The sequence below is a fragment of the Strongylocentrotus purpuratus genome, unplaced genomic scaffold (assembly GCF_000002235.5).
Source record: "Strongylocentrotus purpuratus isolate Spur 01 unplaced genomic scaffold, Spur_5.0 spur5_scaffold_16, whole genome shotgun sequence".
Taxonomy (NCBI): Eukaryota; Metazoa; Echinodermata; class Echinoidea; order Camarodonta; family Strongylocentrotidae; genus Strongylocentrotus; species Strongylocentrotus purpuratus.
The window spans coordinates 5810812-5832128 of record NW_022145601.1 but is presented as its reverse complement, the minus strand read 5'-3'; the positions used below and the strand labels follow the sequence as shown (position 1 = coordinate 5832128).

The window sequence follows — 21317 nt, the reverse complement described above, 5'->3', positions numbered from 1 at the left end:
GAGATTGCCAAATAGCCCGCTATTTTTGATTTGGGAAATAATCCTGAAGTTACAAATCGCATCTTCATCAGCTTGAGACTTGAGCTCAAAACTTGACCCTCGAGCTTGAGAAATTAGCTCAGTTCGGGCTGGTGAGGACGCACCGGACAAATAGCGGGATATTTTGCCAAATAGCAGGATATATTGCAAACTAGCCCAAGATATCTTGGGATGATTATCTCGACCAAATATCCCGCTAATTGCAACTTCTGGCTGATGAAGACGCAAATTAACTGGATAGTTAAAATAGCGGGATATTTGGCAATCTTGAGCTGAAGAAGACAGACCTACTGTCACATCTAAATTATTTTTTCATGGCAAACCCAGCACAAACCTTGTGCTTGTCTCTTTCCTGTGTAAATTTCATTGTATATATCAACAGTGATTTCCAAGAAGGAAATAAATGTGTTTTCATGCTATAATCTGCATATAAATCTGAAAATTGAGTGATTAATTTGAATTTGTACAATTTATGATTTTGTCTGTAAAGCTGTCTCAAAATGTTTTTTATAGTTTTGTTGATCAATCAAAGAACTATATTAGCTATATTCCAGAAATAGTATGAGCACAGACTTTTCCCATCAGGTCATTCAATGGGATCTCTTAAGACAGTTTCATATCTAATCTGTGGGGAGTCATTAAAATCAGATTATATTTCAAAATCCAATTGTTGTTATTGTAGAACGATAGAATAGAAACATGAAATTGAATAACGGAAGACAAGGAAATCAAATGCCATAATTATGACAACTCTCTGTTTCATTTTGCATTCAGTACATGGATACCAGATACAGCTGAATGGATCCCAAGAGCTCACAGTAAGTTTCTTAACAGTATATTGACTCTTTGTAATCAAGTGAAAATGGTTTCATTTTCATCTACAGGGCGTATCATAATAAAGGATATTGAAGTTTAATGACGATTTATATGAAAACTACTGATTTCATAATCAAGCATTTTATGTCTGTTGTAAAGGACAGAATGTCCTCTTGTTAATGACACCCCGATCATACTACTACTGTCACAGTTGACTGAATAACAAAGCATTGCTGTCCACCATGTGAAAGGTGCACTGTGCCAAGTTTGATAACATTTCCTTCTTAGACACATAATCCACTCATTGTTCAGCATTTCAATATGTCTGGGCTGACACAAGCACTAATCTTTAGAATTTATCTGTGAATGCTAACTTGTCACAGTGCACCTTTCACATGGTGGACAGCAATGCTTTGTTATTCAGTCAACTGTGACAGTAGTAGTATGATCGGGGTGTCATTAACAAGAAGACATTCTGTCCTTTACAACAGACATAAAATGCTTGATTATGAAATCAGTAGTTTTCATATAAATCGTCATTAAACTTCAATATCCTTTATTATGATACGCCCTGTATACTGCAATCCCTGTGGATTAAGTAAAAAAGTGTAATTTGAAGCATGAGAGCTACTTTAAAGCCAAAGTGGACTTTTTTAATGTCCTGTTTATAAGCTACAAAGTTGTTAACTCAAATATAACGATGGTTGCTTTTGTAACAAACATTTACCCTTTTGAGAGTTTTGGAGCTCAAGTGTCATTATCTCTATTCAATTTTTCTGTTTTTTTTGTCAGTCACAAATAAACTCGCATAAACTTATAAATTGCCCATGTTTGATAGGACTGTATCAATGCGAATATAGTTAATGTAGCTAATCATGAATTGAAAATGAGGAAAAAAAAATCATTGTGACTTTAATTTTGTTTGTCTTTGTAGTAACAGAATATTTTACAGGATGAAGAGGTTGACACTTGATGCTCCATAGAGGCTTGTCCAGATATGATGTAGCAAACCCCCGCATAAAAACGCCACTTTTTAATATTTCACGTGAAAATGAATGTCATCTGAGCGCAGCAAAGGTCCTGCATGTATTCACCAAGCTCTATGTTATAAGATACAGAACTGTGATTCGTATGACACTTTACGTCATCATGAACAAAAATGCTGCGGTTTTCCCACTGAATATCTGAATGAGGCCTTAATCAATGTACAAACTTCAAGGTATTTAGGGTTTTTAGCCTGGACTCTTCATAATAAATATGCCTGTATGAATTCCAGCTTGAGAGTTTCATTCTCCTTGATGTATTTTTTGCTCGATAGCCATCTGCCTCTGCTGAAGTGATAGCCCAGTACCTGCTGCATGGACATCGTCAGAACAACAGTGATTCCAGGAACTGTAGCTGTTTAGACTGCACTACCCTAAGGATCATGGCTCAGGTGCCACCTAGTCCTGCAAGTGAGTCAATGGTGCAAGTCACTTGTTGGTTTTTAAAGCCCCACTGTACTACTTGTAGCTACTTGCGCCCTCTATATAGCAAACAATTCCTAATCCGCGCCTGTTGGTCCCCCATGATCCCCTTTTTCTTATGTTAATTGACAGCTGATTTAATGAGATAACCACCTGTCAGTGACCTTGCAGGGAGGTCTAATGCCCCCTGGCCAAACTAGTGCAAACGGGCTTTAAGAGTCAGATGGGCATGGGGGGAAGTCATACTTGAAAATGAGTTTATTTCATCTGATTTCATCCAAGCTCGAAAAGTTAGAGAAACAGAGAAATGAACACTTGAATTATTAAAGTTTGATAAATAAAAAGAAAGTTTATAATTGTTGAAGTTAAGAATTGGCAACTCTGTGGATCTTATCCAAAAAGGGTCATTTCAAGATGTGAGTCCATTAGACACAGGGGTAAATGTAGAGGTGCTGTGGTCGAGTGGATACGTCCCCAGACTATGGACCGCATGGTCTGCTGTTTGAGTCCCGCTGTGGCACTCATGTCCTTTGGTAAGACATTAATCTACATTTTCCACACTCAACTCAGGTGATGTAAATGGGTACCTGGCAGCAATTAATTCCTTGAAATGCTAGAGGGCCATAATGGCAACCGTGCTAAAGCTTATAAGTAGTATTAGTAATTGATAGTTTCTTAGGAATTGATATTTTCTTAAATTTTTGTGGCTCTTTGTTTGGCATTTTTGTAGGTTCCTGTAGCAGTCACACTGCATCTGTTGCATCCACCAGTCAGGGGTCTATCCATCACTCGGACAACAACATCAAATCATGCAGCAACCAAAACACGTTGTCCAACGCTATATCCAACAAAGTCAAGATGGATGACAGTGGCAATATTAACCTGTTGATTGTGGTAGCCAACCAGAACAATGCAGGCAACAACAAACTCCAGGTGAAGAGTATTGCCCCTGTGGACTCTTCGCAGAATATCTCTGAAGTCCTCAAAGGACTCGGCAATGTGCAATGTGTGACTGATGTCAGTACGAACGGTTGGGGTCCATCTGAGGGTAATGTGGATTCTAGCAGGATTGGAATGAATGGAGTCAATGGACAACTTCAGAATCACTCTGGGATGTCTTCACCAATGACTCCTAGAGGACATGTAGAGTCACCGAGTGGTTCCCAAGGAACAGTCCCTCTTGCAGCACATCAATCCCAGTGCTATGATCTCCATAGTTCCCATTTTCATCAGAACACCAATTCTATGAACCATATTCCTTCAGGTATTCACCAAGGTACTGGACCTCAAATATCCCTTCAACAAACACTGCAAGAGCAGCAGAGACATTCCGGAGGGCAACCCTTCAGGCAAGGGTCTTTGAATCCAGCTGGTCAAGGAACACAGAATTCTCTACCGCAAGCCTCACACCAAGGTCGAAGCATCCTTAGGTCTCCGCAGTTAATAGTGTCATCCCCGCAATTGATTCCCAATCAAGAGGCGCATCAGGTGCCTCAGCTCTTGTCTACTGGAACCCAACAGTGCAATCCTTTCAATCTATCCAGAGAAACAATGGAATCCATAAGATTAGGAAACCAAATCAAATCCACAAGTCACTCACCAGCAACCAGCGCCCACTCAGTACACACAGTGCAGGAACCAGGTACTTTCAAAATGCCAGGATTTAGTTTGCCAGCAGAGAATAGACCTATCGGTTCTCCACAATTGATTCTCCAGCAAGTACCCTCAAATTCCTCAACAAAACCTCCACAGTTTATTCTCAAGGCTTCTGAGTCAAAGGCAGGTGAAATTCCAAAATTTATTCTCAAACCCGCAGAAGGCACAGTGGCAATGACGGCACAAGGTTTAGCTTCCCCGCAGTTCATCCTGAAGGCTGTGTCTTCTGGAGATTCTGGAAATCCACACCTGGTTCTAGCCTCGCCGCAGACACCTAACAATGCAACAATCCATGCAAAAGAAAGCTATTTAAACAATTTAGTGTCACAGTCTGAATCAAATCCATCATTGCTTCAGATGGTAGCTGATGCAAACATTGCAGCTGCAGAGACAAGGAATAGTTTTGATGGAAGATCAAACTTGCCATCAGAATTCCCATCAAATTCACAACAATCAGATGTCACATGGGTAGGGCAGATTGAAAATGACAGCCAAACATCACAAGGAAACTCAAACACCCACAGTGGGCAACTGAAGATTACAGGGCAGGAATCCCAGGAGCTGAGAGAGTTGGTGAACGGAGATCCAAAGCTCAAGACCTTGGAGAATCGCTTCAAAGACCACCGCAGCGACCTTGTCATGCTCCCAGAGAGAGTGCAGGAACACTATCTACATCGACAGACAGATGCAAGAACAAACAATGAAGAAAAGACACCTCAAGATTTTGGAACAGGGGGATCTCACCAAGGCTCTACGTCTAATGCATCTCAGCCAGAGATGCAAGGGACCAGTAATGATAAAGCAGATCCCACCCACCTGTCTCAAAAAGGCCAAGTCCATCAAAGTCGCAGCCCTAGTCGGGTAGACATGACTTATCAACATTCTGTGAACAGCAGCAACATCTACTGCCAGAATGAACACTCTGAATTCCCCACCTTGTCCGAGTTCAATGCCATGGATCAGGATGGCAACTTCTCTCCCAACGACCAGAACTCTGTTCTCTCCGATCTCCTGTCTGCCAGTGGTTCCTTTCACAATTCAATGGGGCTGGCTGAGTCTGGGCATGACTTCACCAAGTCAGGCAGCGCTACATCAGATCTTGGTTCCCTCCCCAGTCCTTCTAACATCGAGCTGGACTTTGATACCTTTGAGCTCATGGAGAGCCCTCTCCCAGAGCTTGGAGCTGCTCTCCTTGCTTCATCCAGTCCGAATCCAAGTCTCGGGGACTTCGACCATGGTGCAAACCAGGAGCAGCCGGTACCTCAACACAACAGCCACGATGCAAGACCAAGGGATGCAGGTGATGAAGATCACTCTGGAGAACACCTCTGTGAGATCACTGACTTCTCACCGGATTGGTCCTACACTGAGGTAGTTTTTTTGTTTTTTTTTCATTTTATTCATTATTACTCTAAAATGGAAATGTTGATTTGTTGGTGAAAGGCTTAAACATGGGTGAACAATTGACATTTGTTATTGATTTGATATTGAAAAGGCAATGATAAATTTGAATTCTGATTTTTGAAAGATACACTACAACAAAGCTTGATAAATGCACTCTTGTTTTTTTTCTTATCAATGAAATCAACTATGTTCAATTTCATGGGTACATTTTGTGAAATGTTTAATTTTGCAATGGTTTTATTATCTCAACTTAGCTTTTAATAATATGTCTTTGAACAGAATTCTATATACCATGATGTAAAGAGTTCTTGGATTTGGTGAATTCCAAACTCAGTTTCTCACAGTTGCTGCACCTCTAAATGATTTTTTGTTAAATAGATTTGTTTATATAGTAACTGTTTATGGATTTTCCATGTTGCAGTGATTTTCTTAATATATATTTGTTTGTGTTTTACCAGTGCTATTAAGTTCTCCATAGCTAAATTGCTTTCCCCTACATTGTACCATTCTAGGGTGGAGTGAAGATCTTAGTAACAGGACCTTGGCATTCCACTCAAGATGTCTACAGCTGCATCTTTGACCAGACCAATGTGGCAGCAGCTCTTGTACAGACTGGTGTCCTACGCTGCTATAGTCCAGGTAATAATACACAATGTAGGCATTAGTCATGCGTACTAGGGATAAAATAGGGTACCTATCTTTGACCAGACCAACGTGCCAGCAGCCCTTGTACAGACTGGTGTCCTACGCTGCTATAGTCCAGGTAATAATACACATTGTATGCTTTAATCATGCACACTAGGCATAAAACAGGGTACCTATCTTTGACCAGACCAACGTGGCAGCAGCCCTTGTACAGACTGGTGTCCTACGCTGCTATAGTCCAGGTAATGATACACATTGTATGCTTTAATCATGCACACTAGGGATAAAATAGGGTACCTATCTTTGACCAGACCAACGTGGCAGCAGCCCTTGTACAGACTGGTGTCCTACGCTGCTATAGTCCAGGTAATGATACACAATGTAGGCATTAGTCATGCGCACTAGGGATAAAATAGGGTACCTATCTTTGACCAGACCAACGTGGCAGCAGCCCTCGTACAGACTGGTGTCCTACGCTGCTATAGTACAGGTAATAATACACAATGTAGGCTTTAATCATGCGCACAAGGGATAAAATAGGCTACCTATCTTTGACCAGACCAACGTGGCAGCAGCCCTCGTACAGACTGGTGTCCTACGCTGCTATAGTACAGGTAATAATACACGATGTAGGCTTTAATCATGTGCACAAGGGATAAAATAGGGTACCTATCTTTGACCAGACCAACCTGGCAGCAGCCCTCGTACAGACTGGTGTCCTACGCTGCTATAGTCCAGGTAATAACGCACATTGTAGGCATGAATCATGCACACAAGGGATGTACAGTAAATAGGATACCATGCTGTTTCAAACATGTATGAATAGTAGAGTATGTTCTTTGAATCCATGTCTGCATTTTGTATTCCAGTTGTTATAGAAGTGTGTGGCCTTTTGTTTCATTGTTTATTTTTGTTAGAAATTTACCCAAAGTTTGTTTGTAAGATAGTAGATAACCCATTGACTGTAGGAACCAGGTACATGTTGTATCTGTTTAAAGGTTAGGGGAATAGAAACATTCGCCAGGTTATAATCCATATCACAGGGTCTTCCCTGCAAATAATATGGAAGGCACTCATAGGCCCTGTACTGTACAGTAGTTACTCCTGCCAGTAGACAACCAAGTGGGTGGAAAGCCGAGTTTGGCTTCACTCAAGGTACAGTACAACCTGTATATAAAGACCACTCAAGGGTGACAAAAAAGTGCTCTATAGACAGGTGGTCTTGATTGACAGGTTTCTACGGGAAAAGATTGTCAAAGGAAACCAAAAATGTGGTCTTTATGGACAGGTGGTCACTAAATCGGGTTGCACTGTTCAATATAGTTTGTGAAAGTGGTACCTCAGTGTCTGTGCCTACATGTACGTCTAAGACTAACTTGTTTTTTTTACTCTGTTCCCTATCTTTCAGCCCACGAGGCAGGGAAGTGCGCTCTTCATGTGACCTGTAATGGGGTACTGATCTCTAAGCCTCTCATGTTTGAATACCGAGCACGGACTAACCAGTATGTTGCAGGGTCACATGACTGGCTTTCCTTAGATGGTAAGTCTAACCCCCACACCCCCGCCCCCCCCCCCCCCCCCCCCCAAAAAAAAAAAAAAAAAAAAAAAAAAAAAAAAAAAAATGAATTTCACTTTAGATTGAATATTTACAAAAGTTAATGATTTCAGGTAACATCAAAACAAGTAAAAATTGCTTTGAACTTAATTTTGGATTAAATGTTATACATTTATTCTAGATTTTAAGTAAATGTGATCTGAGTATGTGAGAAATTTTCATAGGGTTTATGTTATCGTAACTCCACAGGGTTAACTGTTTCAGATATTGAAGATCTTGTGTCAAGTGTTGAATTTTCACTTCGCAGTGTACACCAGTGATTGAAAAGCTGAATTGATATTTAGATGGACAGGACAAAGTTCAAATCCATTTGTTGCAATTAACAGAGAGGAATAGTACATTTATAAAGTGACTTTTCATTAGCTACAAAGTGGATAAACAAGAAATACTTACAAAGAGAGAGACCATTATCATATAAAGCTTGCATTGATTATAAAGAGAGAGAGAAATATTACATTGAATTAGAATTTGATGTGTTTTCAGACACCTCTAAAAAGCTTCTGAGAGTATGGCAATTCTTCAGTAAGGAGTTCAGGTTTTTTTGTTTTCTCCGGGGGGGGGGGGGGGGGGGGGGGGGGGGTAAATAACTAAAAGAGCCCTACCACTTCTCTGTTAACTGGTTCGAGGGACAGTAAGTAATGCAATACCAGTCATGTTGTTTAATTCATCTGCTTGTGTATTACAGAGAATCGATTCAAGATGGCTATCCTAGAGCGCCTAGAACAGATGGAGCAGAGACTTGGTACCAAAGGCAATCAAGGGAGAAGCCAGGTAAGAAGAAATGACACCTGTCTTCCCTAGAACCTTGGTTGATCCTTACCCCATTGACTCCTGGAACTGGTTGGCTCCTGTATTATGCTTAGGGAATTTAAATAATTCAGTATTCAACAGGTTAAGTGTTTGGAGAGGATTAACATAAGACCTTTGAGGATTAAAAAAGTAGAGATTGCATCTGAGCCTGTGTATGCATGTCACTGCAAGTTCATACTACTGGGGGGGGGGGGTGTTTCACAAAGATCGTAAGTCAAACTTATCTCTAAGTTGGACTTGAAATTATGAAAAGCCGTTGGCATCTATGAAATAGTTTATAAAAGTTGCTTTTGAAAGGAGTAAAATGTTGATTCAAATTATTAATATGTTCTATTATCAAGGAGATTTCAAGTTCTTGATGTGGAATTTATAAAAAGTCTAAAATACTTGAATTTGTGCTTTTGAATATATCTTATTCCAAGGCTCCAAATGGCTCTCCATAATGTAAAGTCCAACTTAGAGTTAAGTTCAACTTATGATCTTTGTGAAACACCCCCCCTGAACATCTTGTTAAATCTGGATAGGAATATTCTGGCATTATTTTTCTTCAACCAATATTTCTCCTATTTGGGCCATATATCAAATATGGAAAGAAGACTGCATAGAAAAGGTGATAATGTACGGGAAGATTGAAGGATTTCAAGTGAGGAAGACCCAAACAAGACTGATTCGAAAAAAATGATTAAGTCTAGCTGGATGCTTCCTCTCTGAAGTGTATGTCTCTTGCTGCAGAGCATAAGGCATAGTGAAGCAATTGTAGAGGTCACTAGCTGTTTGCCATGATGGGACCGATCAAACCAACCGATGATAAATTGTTATCGTTCCTCGTAGCCTTCTTATGGGATAGAGCTTGGTTCTTATGAGGACAATCCTGTGAGCATCTATCAAGACGTGTAATAATTTCTTGTTTGTCCTGTGGCCTCCATCTGTTTCTACCTTGCAGCCTCCAGGAAGTACGCAATCCGGTTCCTTTGAAGACAGAGTCTTTGGTATCTGTCAGGACCTGATGAGGCAGAGACCCCCGACCAGTGTTCCTCAGATCCAGACCGTTACTCGACCAGACCACGGCATGACACTCCTTCACCTAGCAGCGGCGCTTGGGTTCAGCCGCCTCATATCCACTCTCTTCTTATGGAGGTTTGTTTTGACACCATTTTGATCTGTTATGTCTCATTCCTTTTTCTTTCGGGGTGGGGGAGGGGGAGCAGGGTACATCTGGTTATACTATGTACACCATCTCTATTCCCAAGAGACTATTCCTATCGGATGGTTAAATATGGTGGCATAGAGCTATTTTTATTTTGACTTATGTCATTCATTCTCCTTGGTATGGAGTGGTAGATGTAGATTAATATTTTACCAAAGGACATGATGAAGTGCTGTGATGAACAAATAGGGCTTAGTCTATCATTGCTTGTGTCATCTAGTCTTCTTGGTATTGAATGGTAAATGTAGATTAATATTTTACATTAGTGGTGATCAAAAATGTTTTCACCAGATTAATCGTGAAATTCAGATGTTTTGCCGGCAATGACTATTTTAACATTCAAATTCCATCTCCTCGTCTTTTTAGGAGAGATCATAACAGCATAGCGGCAGAGCTGGAACTAGACCCAATGAACATGGACAATGCATCCTGTACCCCACTGGTAAGTTGTTCTCAGATGTTTTTCTGGGGGACTTGAGGCTGGGCAGATCTGTTATCTACAATACCTTACAGAATACAATAATATATCTACACCTGTAGGAGAAAAGAGAGGGAACTGTTGAGGTAAAGGGGAACTCCAATGAAAACATTTATTCCTTGCACTATTTCCATAATGTTTACATCCATCAGATGCTCAATGTAAGCTTATGCATTTTCCGGCAGTGCATACATGTAGCTTCAGGAACCTTGTATTTGGTGTTGTTGCTGTGGGTGGGCTGAACTGTCCAAAGTTTAATATTGCAAAATGTAACAATAATAATATCTATAATTTATATAGCGCTGGTATACACATACAGTTTCTGAGTGCTTTACAAAACAAATGAAAATTATGTTTAATCTAAATATGTAATAAACATCAACAAGAAACGTGAAATGAACATTGTGCTCTCTGCAAAAGGGCTCTCTTTTCTTACATTTCAAATGGAGTCACAAATTGTGAAGTTCAGCTTGAACTTTTAAATCGTATTCATTTTGATGATCTCTCGGAGAAGACCTAAAGGCGTCGCTCCTGTGGTTGCTTACTAACAAGCATTTATGCTTTCTAGTCAGGTAAAATAACCACCACTACTACATGTACTACTACTAATGTTGCTATTGACACTTGTCTTCTGCAGATGTGGGCGTGTGCTCTAGGTCACATGGAGTCTGCCCTTCTGCTGTACCGCTGGCGACCCCACTGCCTGAAGATGAGTGACTCCCTTGGTCGGCTTCCTCTGGACGTTGCCAAGTCTCGAGGGCACACCTCCCTTGCAGATTCGCTCGTCCAGCTCGGTCAAGAAGAATCTCACCTCTGGTCTCCCCTAGATGCTTCCCCATCCCCTAAGAGTGATCCCATACAGATACCACAGAGTGGACGCAACGTCCTACCAGCATTCATGGTGTCCTCACCAGCCACCAACACACCAAGTTCATCCCTGTCTGATGACTCAGCACCCATCTTTGAAGCTCAGTCACCGTCATCGGGATGCCTGTCAAATCTCTCAGGGAGTCCTGTCTCGCAGGGGCTGGTGACACCCAACATGGGAGCCTCGCCACAGATGTCACCCAGGCTGCAGGACTTACCGGGGACGTCGTCAGGATCGCTTGGCAACATGCTCAACGTCCAACAAGGGTTCCTGCGTAGGGACAGCGGAGTGAGCGTCAAGTCCACCAGTCCTCATCACCATCATGGCCAAAGCCACGCCCACCATCTATCCTCTAGCCCCCAGTTTCCTGCAGGGGGCATCCCCATGCCTATCCCGCCTCCTATATCCCAAGCGACCCTCAAGGCATTCCTCAGCGGGAGCCAGATCCTGGGTAACCTGGACCCTGCGGAGCTGATGGGGCTTCATCCTTTGGGAGACAGGGAGCATGCAGATCAGAAGGAGATGTGGGAGAGCTTTGTCAAGGAGCTTCAGGTAGCCGCTCAACAGCAGGAAGACCAGGGAGATGGGGTCGGGGAGGACGAACAACGTTGTGATTCTCCTATGCAGACGGATGACTACATGCCACTTCTCATGCCTAGATCTGCAGCTGGAAACAAGGTATGGACTAGATTTGAAGTTTATAGGGCAAACAAGTTTTTCTTTCAAAACAATTTTGATTAATCGTAGGAGGAATAAGAAACATACTTTTACAGCAATTTAGGAGTAAACCTGCATGCCTAGCCTCATAAGAACAATGGGATAATTTGTAACCACATACCCAGTGGAGATACATCTAGAAGCAAAGGCTGGTTTACATTTTGATTGATTGAAGGATTTTATTGAATATTATCCATTCTCGCAGTCCAAAGAACGAATTACAATGGTAATAACAATGTTCAATGTATACACATGATAAAAGCAATTATACAATAATTATTAAAACAGTCCAAGCAATCAACAATGAAATTCAAAAAGAAGTGATCAAATGACAACAATAATGGCAATTAACAATTGCAACGTATTAAAAGAGCCCCGTTAAAGGAAATATAATGATAAAATGGTAATTGTAAAACCAAATAGAGCTAATATAATGAAGTATTCATTATAGAGCATTAAAATGAAATTGAGATTATGAATTGAACAGTTGAATATTCATAGGGGGAAAAATGTACATTTAATTAAGCATTAGTTATCGTCAGGAACTTACAGTTTTGTAAATTAAATGATATGTCAGTTTCCATTGATAGACCTGCATCTATCTCATCTTTCTTTCCTTCCAGGAGCAGTACTTATCCCTGGCAGAGCACATCCTGGACGCGCTCCCTGATCGGATCAAGCTGGAGGGCTCCAGGGAGGGCTCCAGGGGTAGCGTAGCAGGATCCCAGGTGGAGTCTGAGGGACCTCATGTACAGGTGGATCAGGAGTCCCTCCATGACTCCATCAGCTCCATCGCAAGCCCTTTCTCCAGTCCTGGAGGTGTGGAGGACGCCCTCTATAGGTGAGATATTGCTTTAGAAATGATAAGATACAATGTAGCTTTAAAGAGAAGGTTGAGTTCTGGCAGAGGTGAATAATAATTTGTGGGCGTTATTATAATTGTATTATGCAAGTATAGAAGAACATCAAGAGAAAAAATATTACCCTGAAAAGCATGGCTCTTCAAATGCCTTAATATTCTAAATATGGCATATAACATCATAAAATTGGGACAGATTTTTATGCAGCATGTTGTGTAGTCCCATATACATCTTTCTGTGCACAGTGCTAGTAATTTTACCAAGACTGGGCCGAATATCTTATCATTTTGATGATTCCAGAATCTTGCAGTACACACCAATACTTTATATGCTAGATGATCAACTGTTTCTGATCGATTCCACAACGTTTCTTTCACAATGCAATCGTATGACCAGAACTCAACGTTATCTTTAAAACTGCAACTTTTAAACAGAGTACAGCATATGGCCATTTTAGCATCTGCATGTAACTTGGGTAATTCCTACTTCACTCTTTGTAGTATTTTACCGGATACAGTGTAAATGTGTCCGTAGTACTGAACGTCCATGACTTTACAGATAAAATTCATAATACAGATGACATTACTGTATAAATTAGAAAAGAATTTCAGATCATATAAGATATAACAAATGTTTTTTACTGATTCTGTTTTGACTTTATTTTTTATCTCAATCATTTATCCAGGCCTAGCATTGATAGCTCACCCGCAAGCTCGTACAGTGGGGCGGAGTCGTCTTGTCGTGCTTCTAGTAGCCCTAGTAACATCAGCTTTGATGAAGACTTCCCGCCAGCAGACTGGAGCGAGTTCTTACAGGGATCTGGACATGCTTTGCAATGGGCTTTCTCTATACTCACACTGTCTGGTGAGCATTGAATACCAGTCTTTATACCTATATTACAGGGCTTCTCACTAATTTCTTTCTTGTAGGGGGTCCAAATTCAGATTTCTAGGGTCTGTATGCTTGATTGCTTTGTTCACTCTGTATATGCCACACAAATAGTATCCCTGTGCCACATTGTGCTGAGTGGTGATCTGTTAAGATTTTAAACTGATGCGTAACTTTGATTAAACTCCTATCACGATTTGAGAAAAACAACAGATAATTTGATGTATGCATCGCCAAACATACAACATTATACACAATTTATTATACAGCAGCTCCTTTATTTGTATTTTATGCTTATCCTAACCCTGATGATATTATCTATATTTCTTATTTTTAGATGAAGAGCAAAGGCAGTTGTACAAAGCTGCTATCGTGATCCAGAATGCCTTCAGACAATACAAGGTAAGATTGGTTGGTTACATTGAGCTCTAAGGTTCTGTCCTTTTGGTATTTCATGTATATCTGTTATTTATATTCTTGATACTTCTTAACCATCAAGCCATAGAATGCCAGGTTAAGTTTCTTTTAGGTTGATTTGATACATTCTAGCTGTACACAAATTATTTTTAGGTGATTGGTACACTTTAATGATTGTTTGAACTCTGACAGCAAAGGGATAGGAGAAATTCTCAACTTCTGTTCAATTTTTCTTTAAAGATGATATTTATCTAACAATGTCTGTCAATCTACCTCTGTTTACCAAATGTATTTCAATTTATGCACGTTTTCCCCTGAAACCTTTCTTACCAGCCATTTCATTCACCTGCTATGAATAATTTCATCTCTATGGATTGAATCCACTTTGCAAACATTAGTTGTTGCTATGTCGGGTAATCTTCTTGCAAGCTTTCAGGTTAGAACAGGTCTTTTTTTTTTTTTTAAGTGGAAATTATTTTGATTATTAATGAAATTGTGTCAACCAATAAGCTCCATCATTTTGACTGATTTTGTCACAGGGAAGACAACAGCAGAAGCAGCAAGAATTGGAGGCGGCAGTGATTATCCAGAGCTACTACAGGAGATATAAAGAGGTTTGTCAACTAGATATATATCTTTAGATTTAGATTCACAATATTGTCAATGCTAGAACGTAGACATTTGGCCTCTACTAGCACGAGAATAATGCCATGTGAATAACAAATATGTAACAAATACCGGTACATGTATCTTTGAAAATCCAAGCATTATGCTGCCATATTACTAAAATACAATGGAAACAAACGCAATGAGAAAGAGAAAACAGAATATTTGAATAAACAAGAAGGAAGATCACAAGGAAATATTGATAGTGGATGACAAATAGAAAAGCATCATTTTTCTTTCTGTCTGAATGAAACGAGTCTATTCAAGGGTTAAGAGTTCAAATCCCATACTAATTTCTGTGGCAAGATATTAGTGCACAGGTGCCACTCCCCACCCAGATGTAAATTGGTATCTGGTGATTGCTGGGGGAATAATCAATTCAGAGCCTGCCAGAAGAGCAGTATTAATACTGATATGGCTACCCTGGATAAAATTATTATTATCATTAAACATGTTTAACATGTGGTCTCATTTCTCATTCAGTATTTCCACTACAAGTCCATGTCTGAGGCTGCCAGGGTGATTCAGAACAAGTTCCGCTCCTTCCAGAGCTACCGACAGTTCCAGCGGAGTCGCAAGGCAGCCATCATCATTCAGAACAGCTACAGGACGTACCGGGCTCAGGAACAGTTCAGGAAGAGTCGAGATGCTGCCATTCTCATCCAGCAGAGATTCAGGTGAGACGGGATTGGGTTTTATTTGTAGTACAACGCCAAATGTATGGCAATATTAAAGCGGGACTGCACTACTTGCGCCCTCTATACAGCCAACAATGCCTAAGCGGTACCTGTTGATCCCCCATGGTCCCTTTTTCTTATGTTAATTGAGAGCTGATTTGATGAGATAACCACCTGTCAGTGACCATGCAGGGAGGTCTAATCCCAAATTAGTACAGATATGCTTTAATGTGTTAAATAAGTGGATTAAGATACATGTACCTATTGTTATGAAATATCTTAGTCTTGATAAGACACAAATGACACGTGAAAAATTACAACAGATGTTTTCAGTATAATACCAACTTATGTTTCTGTCCACAAGTACTCCAAGGAAATTATTTACTGAATTTTGATTTATTTGCAGACTATTTAAATGTATTCAGAGAGGTGGAGTCATGTGACTTATAGTATCTACTTTTGATTATCATGTGATGTGTCTGTCATGAACTTGCCTATTAAATCATTTGCTAGTTGCAATTTATCAATTTTTGGTATTTTGTTGTCTAATATTTGAAATTAAAGATTCTGATAAATTTGGGGTAACTGAATCTACATCTTGCCATGTTTTGACATTTTTTCTCTAGGGACAAGAGGAAGGCACGGATGAAGCGGGAGCAGGAAGCGGCGCGGAAGATACAAAGGTTTCTAAGAAGATACCATAATAGGTGAGTTAAAGGGATTGGGTATCTTTGTCTCAGATTCTGAAACAAAATCCTTGAGTTAGCTCATGCTGCGATGGTAATTATAAACCTTTAGGTCAGTCAAAACCCCCATGACTTTTACAAGCCGATCGCTTGTCTGATTATCAAGATATTTATGATTGGAAATCAAATTTTCAAAATTTGTTTTCCTAATAACTTTTCCTTATAACATTACAGTCTATTGGGGGAAATGAGTATGGTAAAACCAGTCACTCAAAGATTATTACTTTTTTTAGGCACTTCATGACCATTTTGAAGTGCTTCAATATTACACCATATCACAGACACTGATAACACGTAGGGCCATGCATCTCAGATTTAACATTGTTAAACAATGCCTTAAAGAGGATAGTTCTGTAGATTGAGATGAAATGATGATAATGAAGGAGGAATGTAGCAAACGGTAAATGAGGAGGAAGAGGATAATAATGTTGGATGGGTTCAGGATTTGGCACTGCTGTATTGGTACTAGTAAATTTGGTGGTGGTGGTGGTAGTGATGTTGGGAGTTGAAGTGATGGTGACGGTGGTATCACTGGTTTATTGGGATGATGGTAGTCATGGAATTAACTGATGAGGGAGGTGGTGACGACTATCATCTTATTAATCATCATCCTTATTATAAAATAGGACAGGATGTTATTTATGACAAGCAAGATGAAAATGCAGAGAGGAAACATTGAAGCGTAGAATAAGTTTTACAAAAAAAGAAAAGGTTAATTTTACATGCTATCAAATTTATGTTGGTTTTATATGTTGTACAAATATTATTCATAGCAGTGGTAGATAGGTAGCTTTATAACTACTAACAAACAACTAATTAGTGGTTTTTCAGAGTTTTGATTTTACAGCAACTAATCAACTAATGCAATTTAATGATTGGTTGATACATATAACAATAATAACCAGGAAAATTGAGTTTATCATGCCCATGTGTACACAAACCCTTTTGTTATACACTCCCTTTCTATCGAAATACCTACTGAAGTTAATTCAGATCCATAATGTTTCATGAACAACACATGTAACATGCACTGTCTAACCAGTCACAATATTACCTGCTTCATGTGTCATCATCCTAACCTTCCTAATCATTCATAACATTTCAACCCTTTAAAAGAGTTTTCTGGGATGTTTGAGTTTTTACTACATCCACGGTGAGTTGTGTCTTCCAGTGCCCTTGGTGTTTGAGCGAAAGGGAATATGGAGTACCCCCCACTCATCCACCTCCCCATAAAAAGATCTTGGATACATAGAGGAAGATAATCAAAGGTTGATTCCTCTGCCCTAACTCCATATTTCCTTTAGCTCTCTCAGTATTTGTCAGTTTGTGAATCATGTGAACTTTGGTACATGTGTGCATGTAATTTGTTCACCATACTTCAATACAATCATCATTTGATGTTGTAGACTGTTGTCTAATGATTCAGTCAAAGCTTATTGTATTGAATGTTGATGTAGCATTATCAAATAGAATATTATCTGAATTCTCTCTTATTGAGTGCATTTGTTTTAAATTTGTGATCTCTATATTGTGCCATAAAGTGAAGAGAATATTTTCTCGTTCGGAAGCATATTCTGTCGATATATCAATTGGAAAGAATATACTCAGAACTATTAGTAAGTGTTACTAGTGTACATCTCATATCATTTGTATATACAGTGTACATGTTTATCTACATCCTGCTGAAAGTGAAATTTTATATTATTTTTTATTGAGGAAATGTGAATTTGATATACAAAAAGAGAAAACTGTAATTTTTTGGTTAACTTTATCTGCCCCCCCCCCTCTCTCTCTCTCTCTCTCTCTCTCTCTCTCTCAATCTCAATCTCAATCTCAAATATCCCTCTTTTACCCTGTATCTCTTCTCCTCTCCTCTCTCCCCTTTTCCTCTCCTCTCTCCCCTTTTCCTGTTTCCTCTTTTCCCCTCTCTTCTCTCTCTCCCTTCTCTCTTTCTGAACTACAATTTTATGTTTGGAATAAAAAGTGTTTCTGTTTATTTATATATCTGTAATGTGTTGTCAATTTTGCTTGCATTTAATTTGTATATGCATGAGCACATATTAAAATTTGTTTGACTTTTCATTTTATTAATCTACTTATCTGCATTTTTTTAATTTTTAAAATGATCAGTTGTCAACTTTATACCAGCATTTTTCCATTTCTATTTCATTGATTTGTTTTTGTTTTCTTCTTCTTTTTCACAATTTTCAGAGTGATAAGTCAGAAGAAGAGGCAAGGTAACCGAATGAAGCAAGGAACCACTTGACTGAGAAGGGACAGACGGAGGTTCAAATCTCTGCTAGATTAATCGGCACAGACCACGCCTTCACAGTGTGACCAGTCAACAAGACGGTAATCGGTTATGCACGACATTCGGTGACTTGGTACAGAGGAAGGGTCACACATGTTGGATAGTGCGCCCTCTGTAGTTTGGCTGCATGGACCCCGTGTTCATGTCGCCTTGAAGTCATGTAGGGAAGGTTGCGAAAGGAAGGAGTCCTATCGAGGGAAAGTGCAAAAGCGTATGCTGCAGATTTGAAAATGTAGTAATTTATTGGCGTTGTGATGTTGGAAGAGATAGATACACTTGTCGATGCCTCACTGAGTAGTGAGAATAGCAGCTGATGTTCAAGTTTGTAGCTATTCCTGCTGTTTGAGGAGGCTGGAGTTATGATCACTTTGTAAGGCTGCCTATTTGTATCAAAGAAATGTCTACCTTTGAAAGGACACATTCTTTGAAGTTGCCCTGCTATACAGGTTTGACTGTATACCAAGGAGCAGAAAATTGAATAGCTTCAAAGCTATAAAGGTGTGTTCATGAAGATGCATGGTATATGTATCTACATTATTAAGCTTGATTGATTGAGGAAAAGAGCACAGTAGATGATTTAGATTGATCTCAGAAGCTGGGTTGAGTGGCACGAGTGCCGTAAAGGTGTTTAGATTTGTTGACGTCTCAAGTTGATTGAAATTGATTTAGGGAAATGTGACAAGGGACATCTGCAGGGAGTGTGGCACAGATCTACAAACATTCTTGTTTTCTTTATAAATCGCCATTATTGGCTGAAACATATTGCAAATGAAAACAGATTATTTAGATACTTGGCCACAAAATGGGACCTAAAGAACTGAAGCAATTTCTTGTTGTACAGAACGTTGTCATGGAAATGACATAGTCTCTTTGGAATACTTCATACAGGGTGCTTCTAATTAGAAGAATACATCACTGCAGATGAAATGTCATTAAGTTAAAGCTGAAATAGTTGCTACCCATGAAAGTGGTCTTAATTTATATTGTAACAAACAACATCTGTGGGTGAACATTTATTGAGAACAATATGTATTTAGGAACATGGAAGAAATCGCATTTTCATCAACAAAAGCAGTGGGACTTGTCTATGCAGTCAAAACAGAAGTTATTGAGTCAAACTTAAACAAAAGGACGACAGGTTCGGGAAAGGGTTGCGGAGATTAAAAAAAAGTTGAGTTTTTTTTTCTTCTCAATGTTATGCAGTCATGATACTGTCACAAGTGGAAAGTGGGTCTATATTTGGGTGTTGGTTAATAGCCAAACTTGAATCTCAGAAAAAAAATCCCCCTTTTTTTTTTAAAGGAAGATTTTCTTGACATCAATGCTGCTTAGAGCAGAGGAAACAGCAAGCTTGCTATGACAGAAACTTAGCATATTAGGATGGTATTTATATTCTCATTTTGGATGGATGAGTGAAAATTATTCTTGTACAGTTTACACAACATATATGAACATATACAGATATGCCTTGTAATTTGATATTCTTATATACTGACTGTTCATGTATTGGAACGTTATATAACCGTAGAAAGGTCAATACATATGTAGTGGATTCAGTTTGGACTCCAAAAGTATTTTTTATGATGATGTTTATGAATATGGAGTTTATCAATCACATTTTACTGGATACTGTAATACATGTTTATCACTAGAACGACCTTGTGTATATCTAGACATCTCAGGTCCCACATTTTCTGACAAAACAAATTTACGCATTTTTTTACCATCATGCGAAAGAGGGCAGTTTGATTTCGATAACTGCATAGTATGCTATTAAAGCATGATTTACAACAAACAAGTGAGGAGTTATACCATTTCATTGCCAAATTTAATCAGATTCTGTGAAAAATTGGACAGGGAATATGAATTTCCTGTTATTGTTCCCTTGAAAAGATATTTTTTATTCAGTCTATATCTATCACAAGTCCTGATAAATACTTTGTAAAATGGATAATTCATCTTAATTGGTAAATAGTTTTTATGCTTTCATTCAGATATTATATGGACATAAATATTCAAAGGTCCATTTACAAAATATTTTGATCCTACAGTTTCCACTCCGGTATGTCATTTCAGTCAGGCCACTTTTCTGTGTTATATCAGATGTCAAAATTGATCAGAATCAAAATGACAATCCCAAAATATGCTGCAGAATTGTATAAAAGAAACTTATGGATATCTTCTCAAATTATAGCATGCCAAAATATATGAGTTGTTCAGAATTGTATGAAAGAAACTCATGGATATTTTTTTTAATTGAATGCCAAGATGAATAAATCGCTGCCCTATTTTTATCAAGCGATGCAGTATGCATCATACAACTCAGGTAGCACGCTTGGTGTGAACAAAACATTTGGCGAGATTTGGTGTGAACAAGCCGCCCCATGCTCCTAAATCATTAATGCTTCTTGCTTGGTTATGGGTTCCTCCGTTCCTCTTTAAGTCTACTGGTATTCGCTTTCCAGGGTGTTGTTTACATTTGCACAAAGCTGGATTTTATATTGTGTATCATTGACATATATAAGAACATGCTGGTAATTGTTGACGTATTCTGTTATCACCGCAAAGCTTCATTCAAACTAATGCAGTAAGCTGCCTTAAAATTACCCCCACAACAACATTTGATAGAGTCGTGTGTATCACGACTATATTGTCCGTTGAGATCTATAGAAGGTGTTAACTCTATAAAAGTATGAGTCATGCTCATCCTGATGCATGTAGACCTGTCAGTTGACGGCCTCTGAATTAGATCCCGCCACTCTGCTCTGTCAAGGGCCAAGAACCTCACTTTCTTGAAGTTCTGGTTGTGGGTCTCATCAAATGATATTATAGCCTGTTCTTGGAAGAGTATATTTAGGGGACTTGGTTACATGCATATCATTACTCTATGCACCCCCTCCCTCCCTACTTGCCATTCATGTGAATTTATCTTGTTGTTTTATAATTTTGCCTTGGATGGGAGCTATTGTAAGTGGTTTACTGTGTCATATCTTATATACCGGTATACTACTGATCATATAATGAACCCTGC

At 39.2% G+C, this 21317-nt stretch overlaps 1 protein-coding gene across 1 annotated transcript in view; it reads left to right on the top strand.

The window, feature by feature from the left end:
- Positions 1 to 18967, top strand: part of LOC105444860 (calmodulin-binding transcription activator 1-like) — a 74518-nt gene extending 55551 nt beyond the window's left edge. Inside the window, exons 7-22 of the mRNA XM_030987682.1 lie at positions 814 to 857; positions 2174 to 2309; positions 3052 to 5348; positions 5894 to 6020; positions 7435 to 7589; positions 8305 to 8412; positions 9395 to 9588; positions 10025 to 10100; positions 10774 to 11682; positions 12345 to 12562; positions 13267 to 13445; positions 13807 to 13871; positions 14426 to 14500; positions 15036 to 15229; positions 15856 to 15936; positions 18187 to 18967. Of these exons, the coding sequence (XP_030843542.1) occupies positions 814 to 857; positions 2174 to 2309; positions 3052 to 5348; positions 5894 to 6020; positions 7435 to 7589; positions 8305 to 8412; positions 9395 to 9588; positions 10025 to 10100; positions 10774 to 11682; positions 12345 to 12562; positions 13267 to 13445; positions 13807 to 13871; positions 14426 to 14500; positions 15036 to 15229; positions 15856 to 15936; positions 18187 to 18241 (4913 nt within the window). The 3' untranslated portion in view covers positions 18242 to 18967. The remainder of the gene's footprint in view (positions 1 to 813; positions 858 to 2173; positions 2310 to 3051; positions 5349 to 5893; positions 6021 to 7434; positions 7590 to 8304; positions 8413 to 9394; positions 9589 to 10024; positions 10101 to 10773; positions 11683 to 12344; positions 12563 to 13266; positions 13446 to 13806; positions 13872 to 14425; positions 14501 to 15035; positions 15230 to 15855; positions 15937 to 18186) is intronic.
- The last annotated feature ends 2350 nt before the right edge of the window (positions 18968 to 21317 follow it).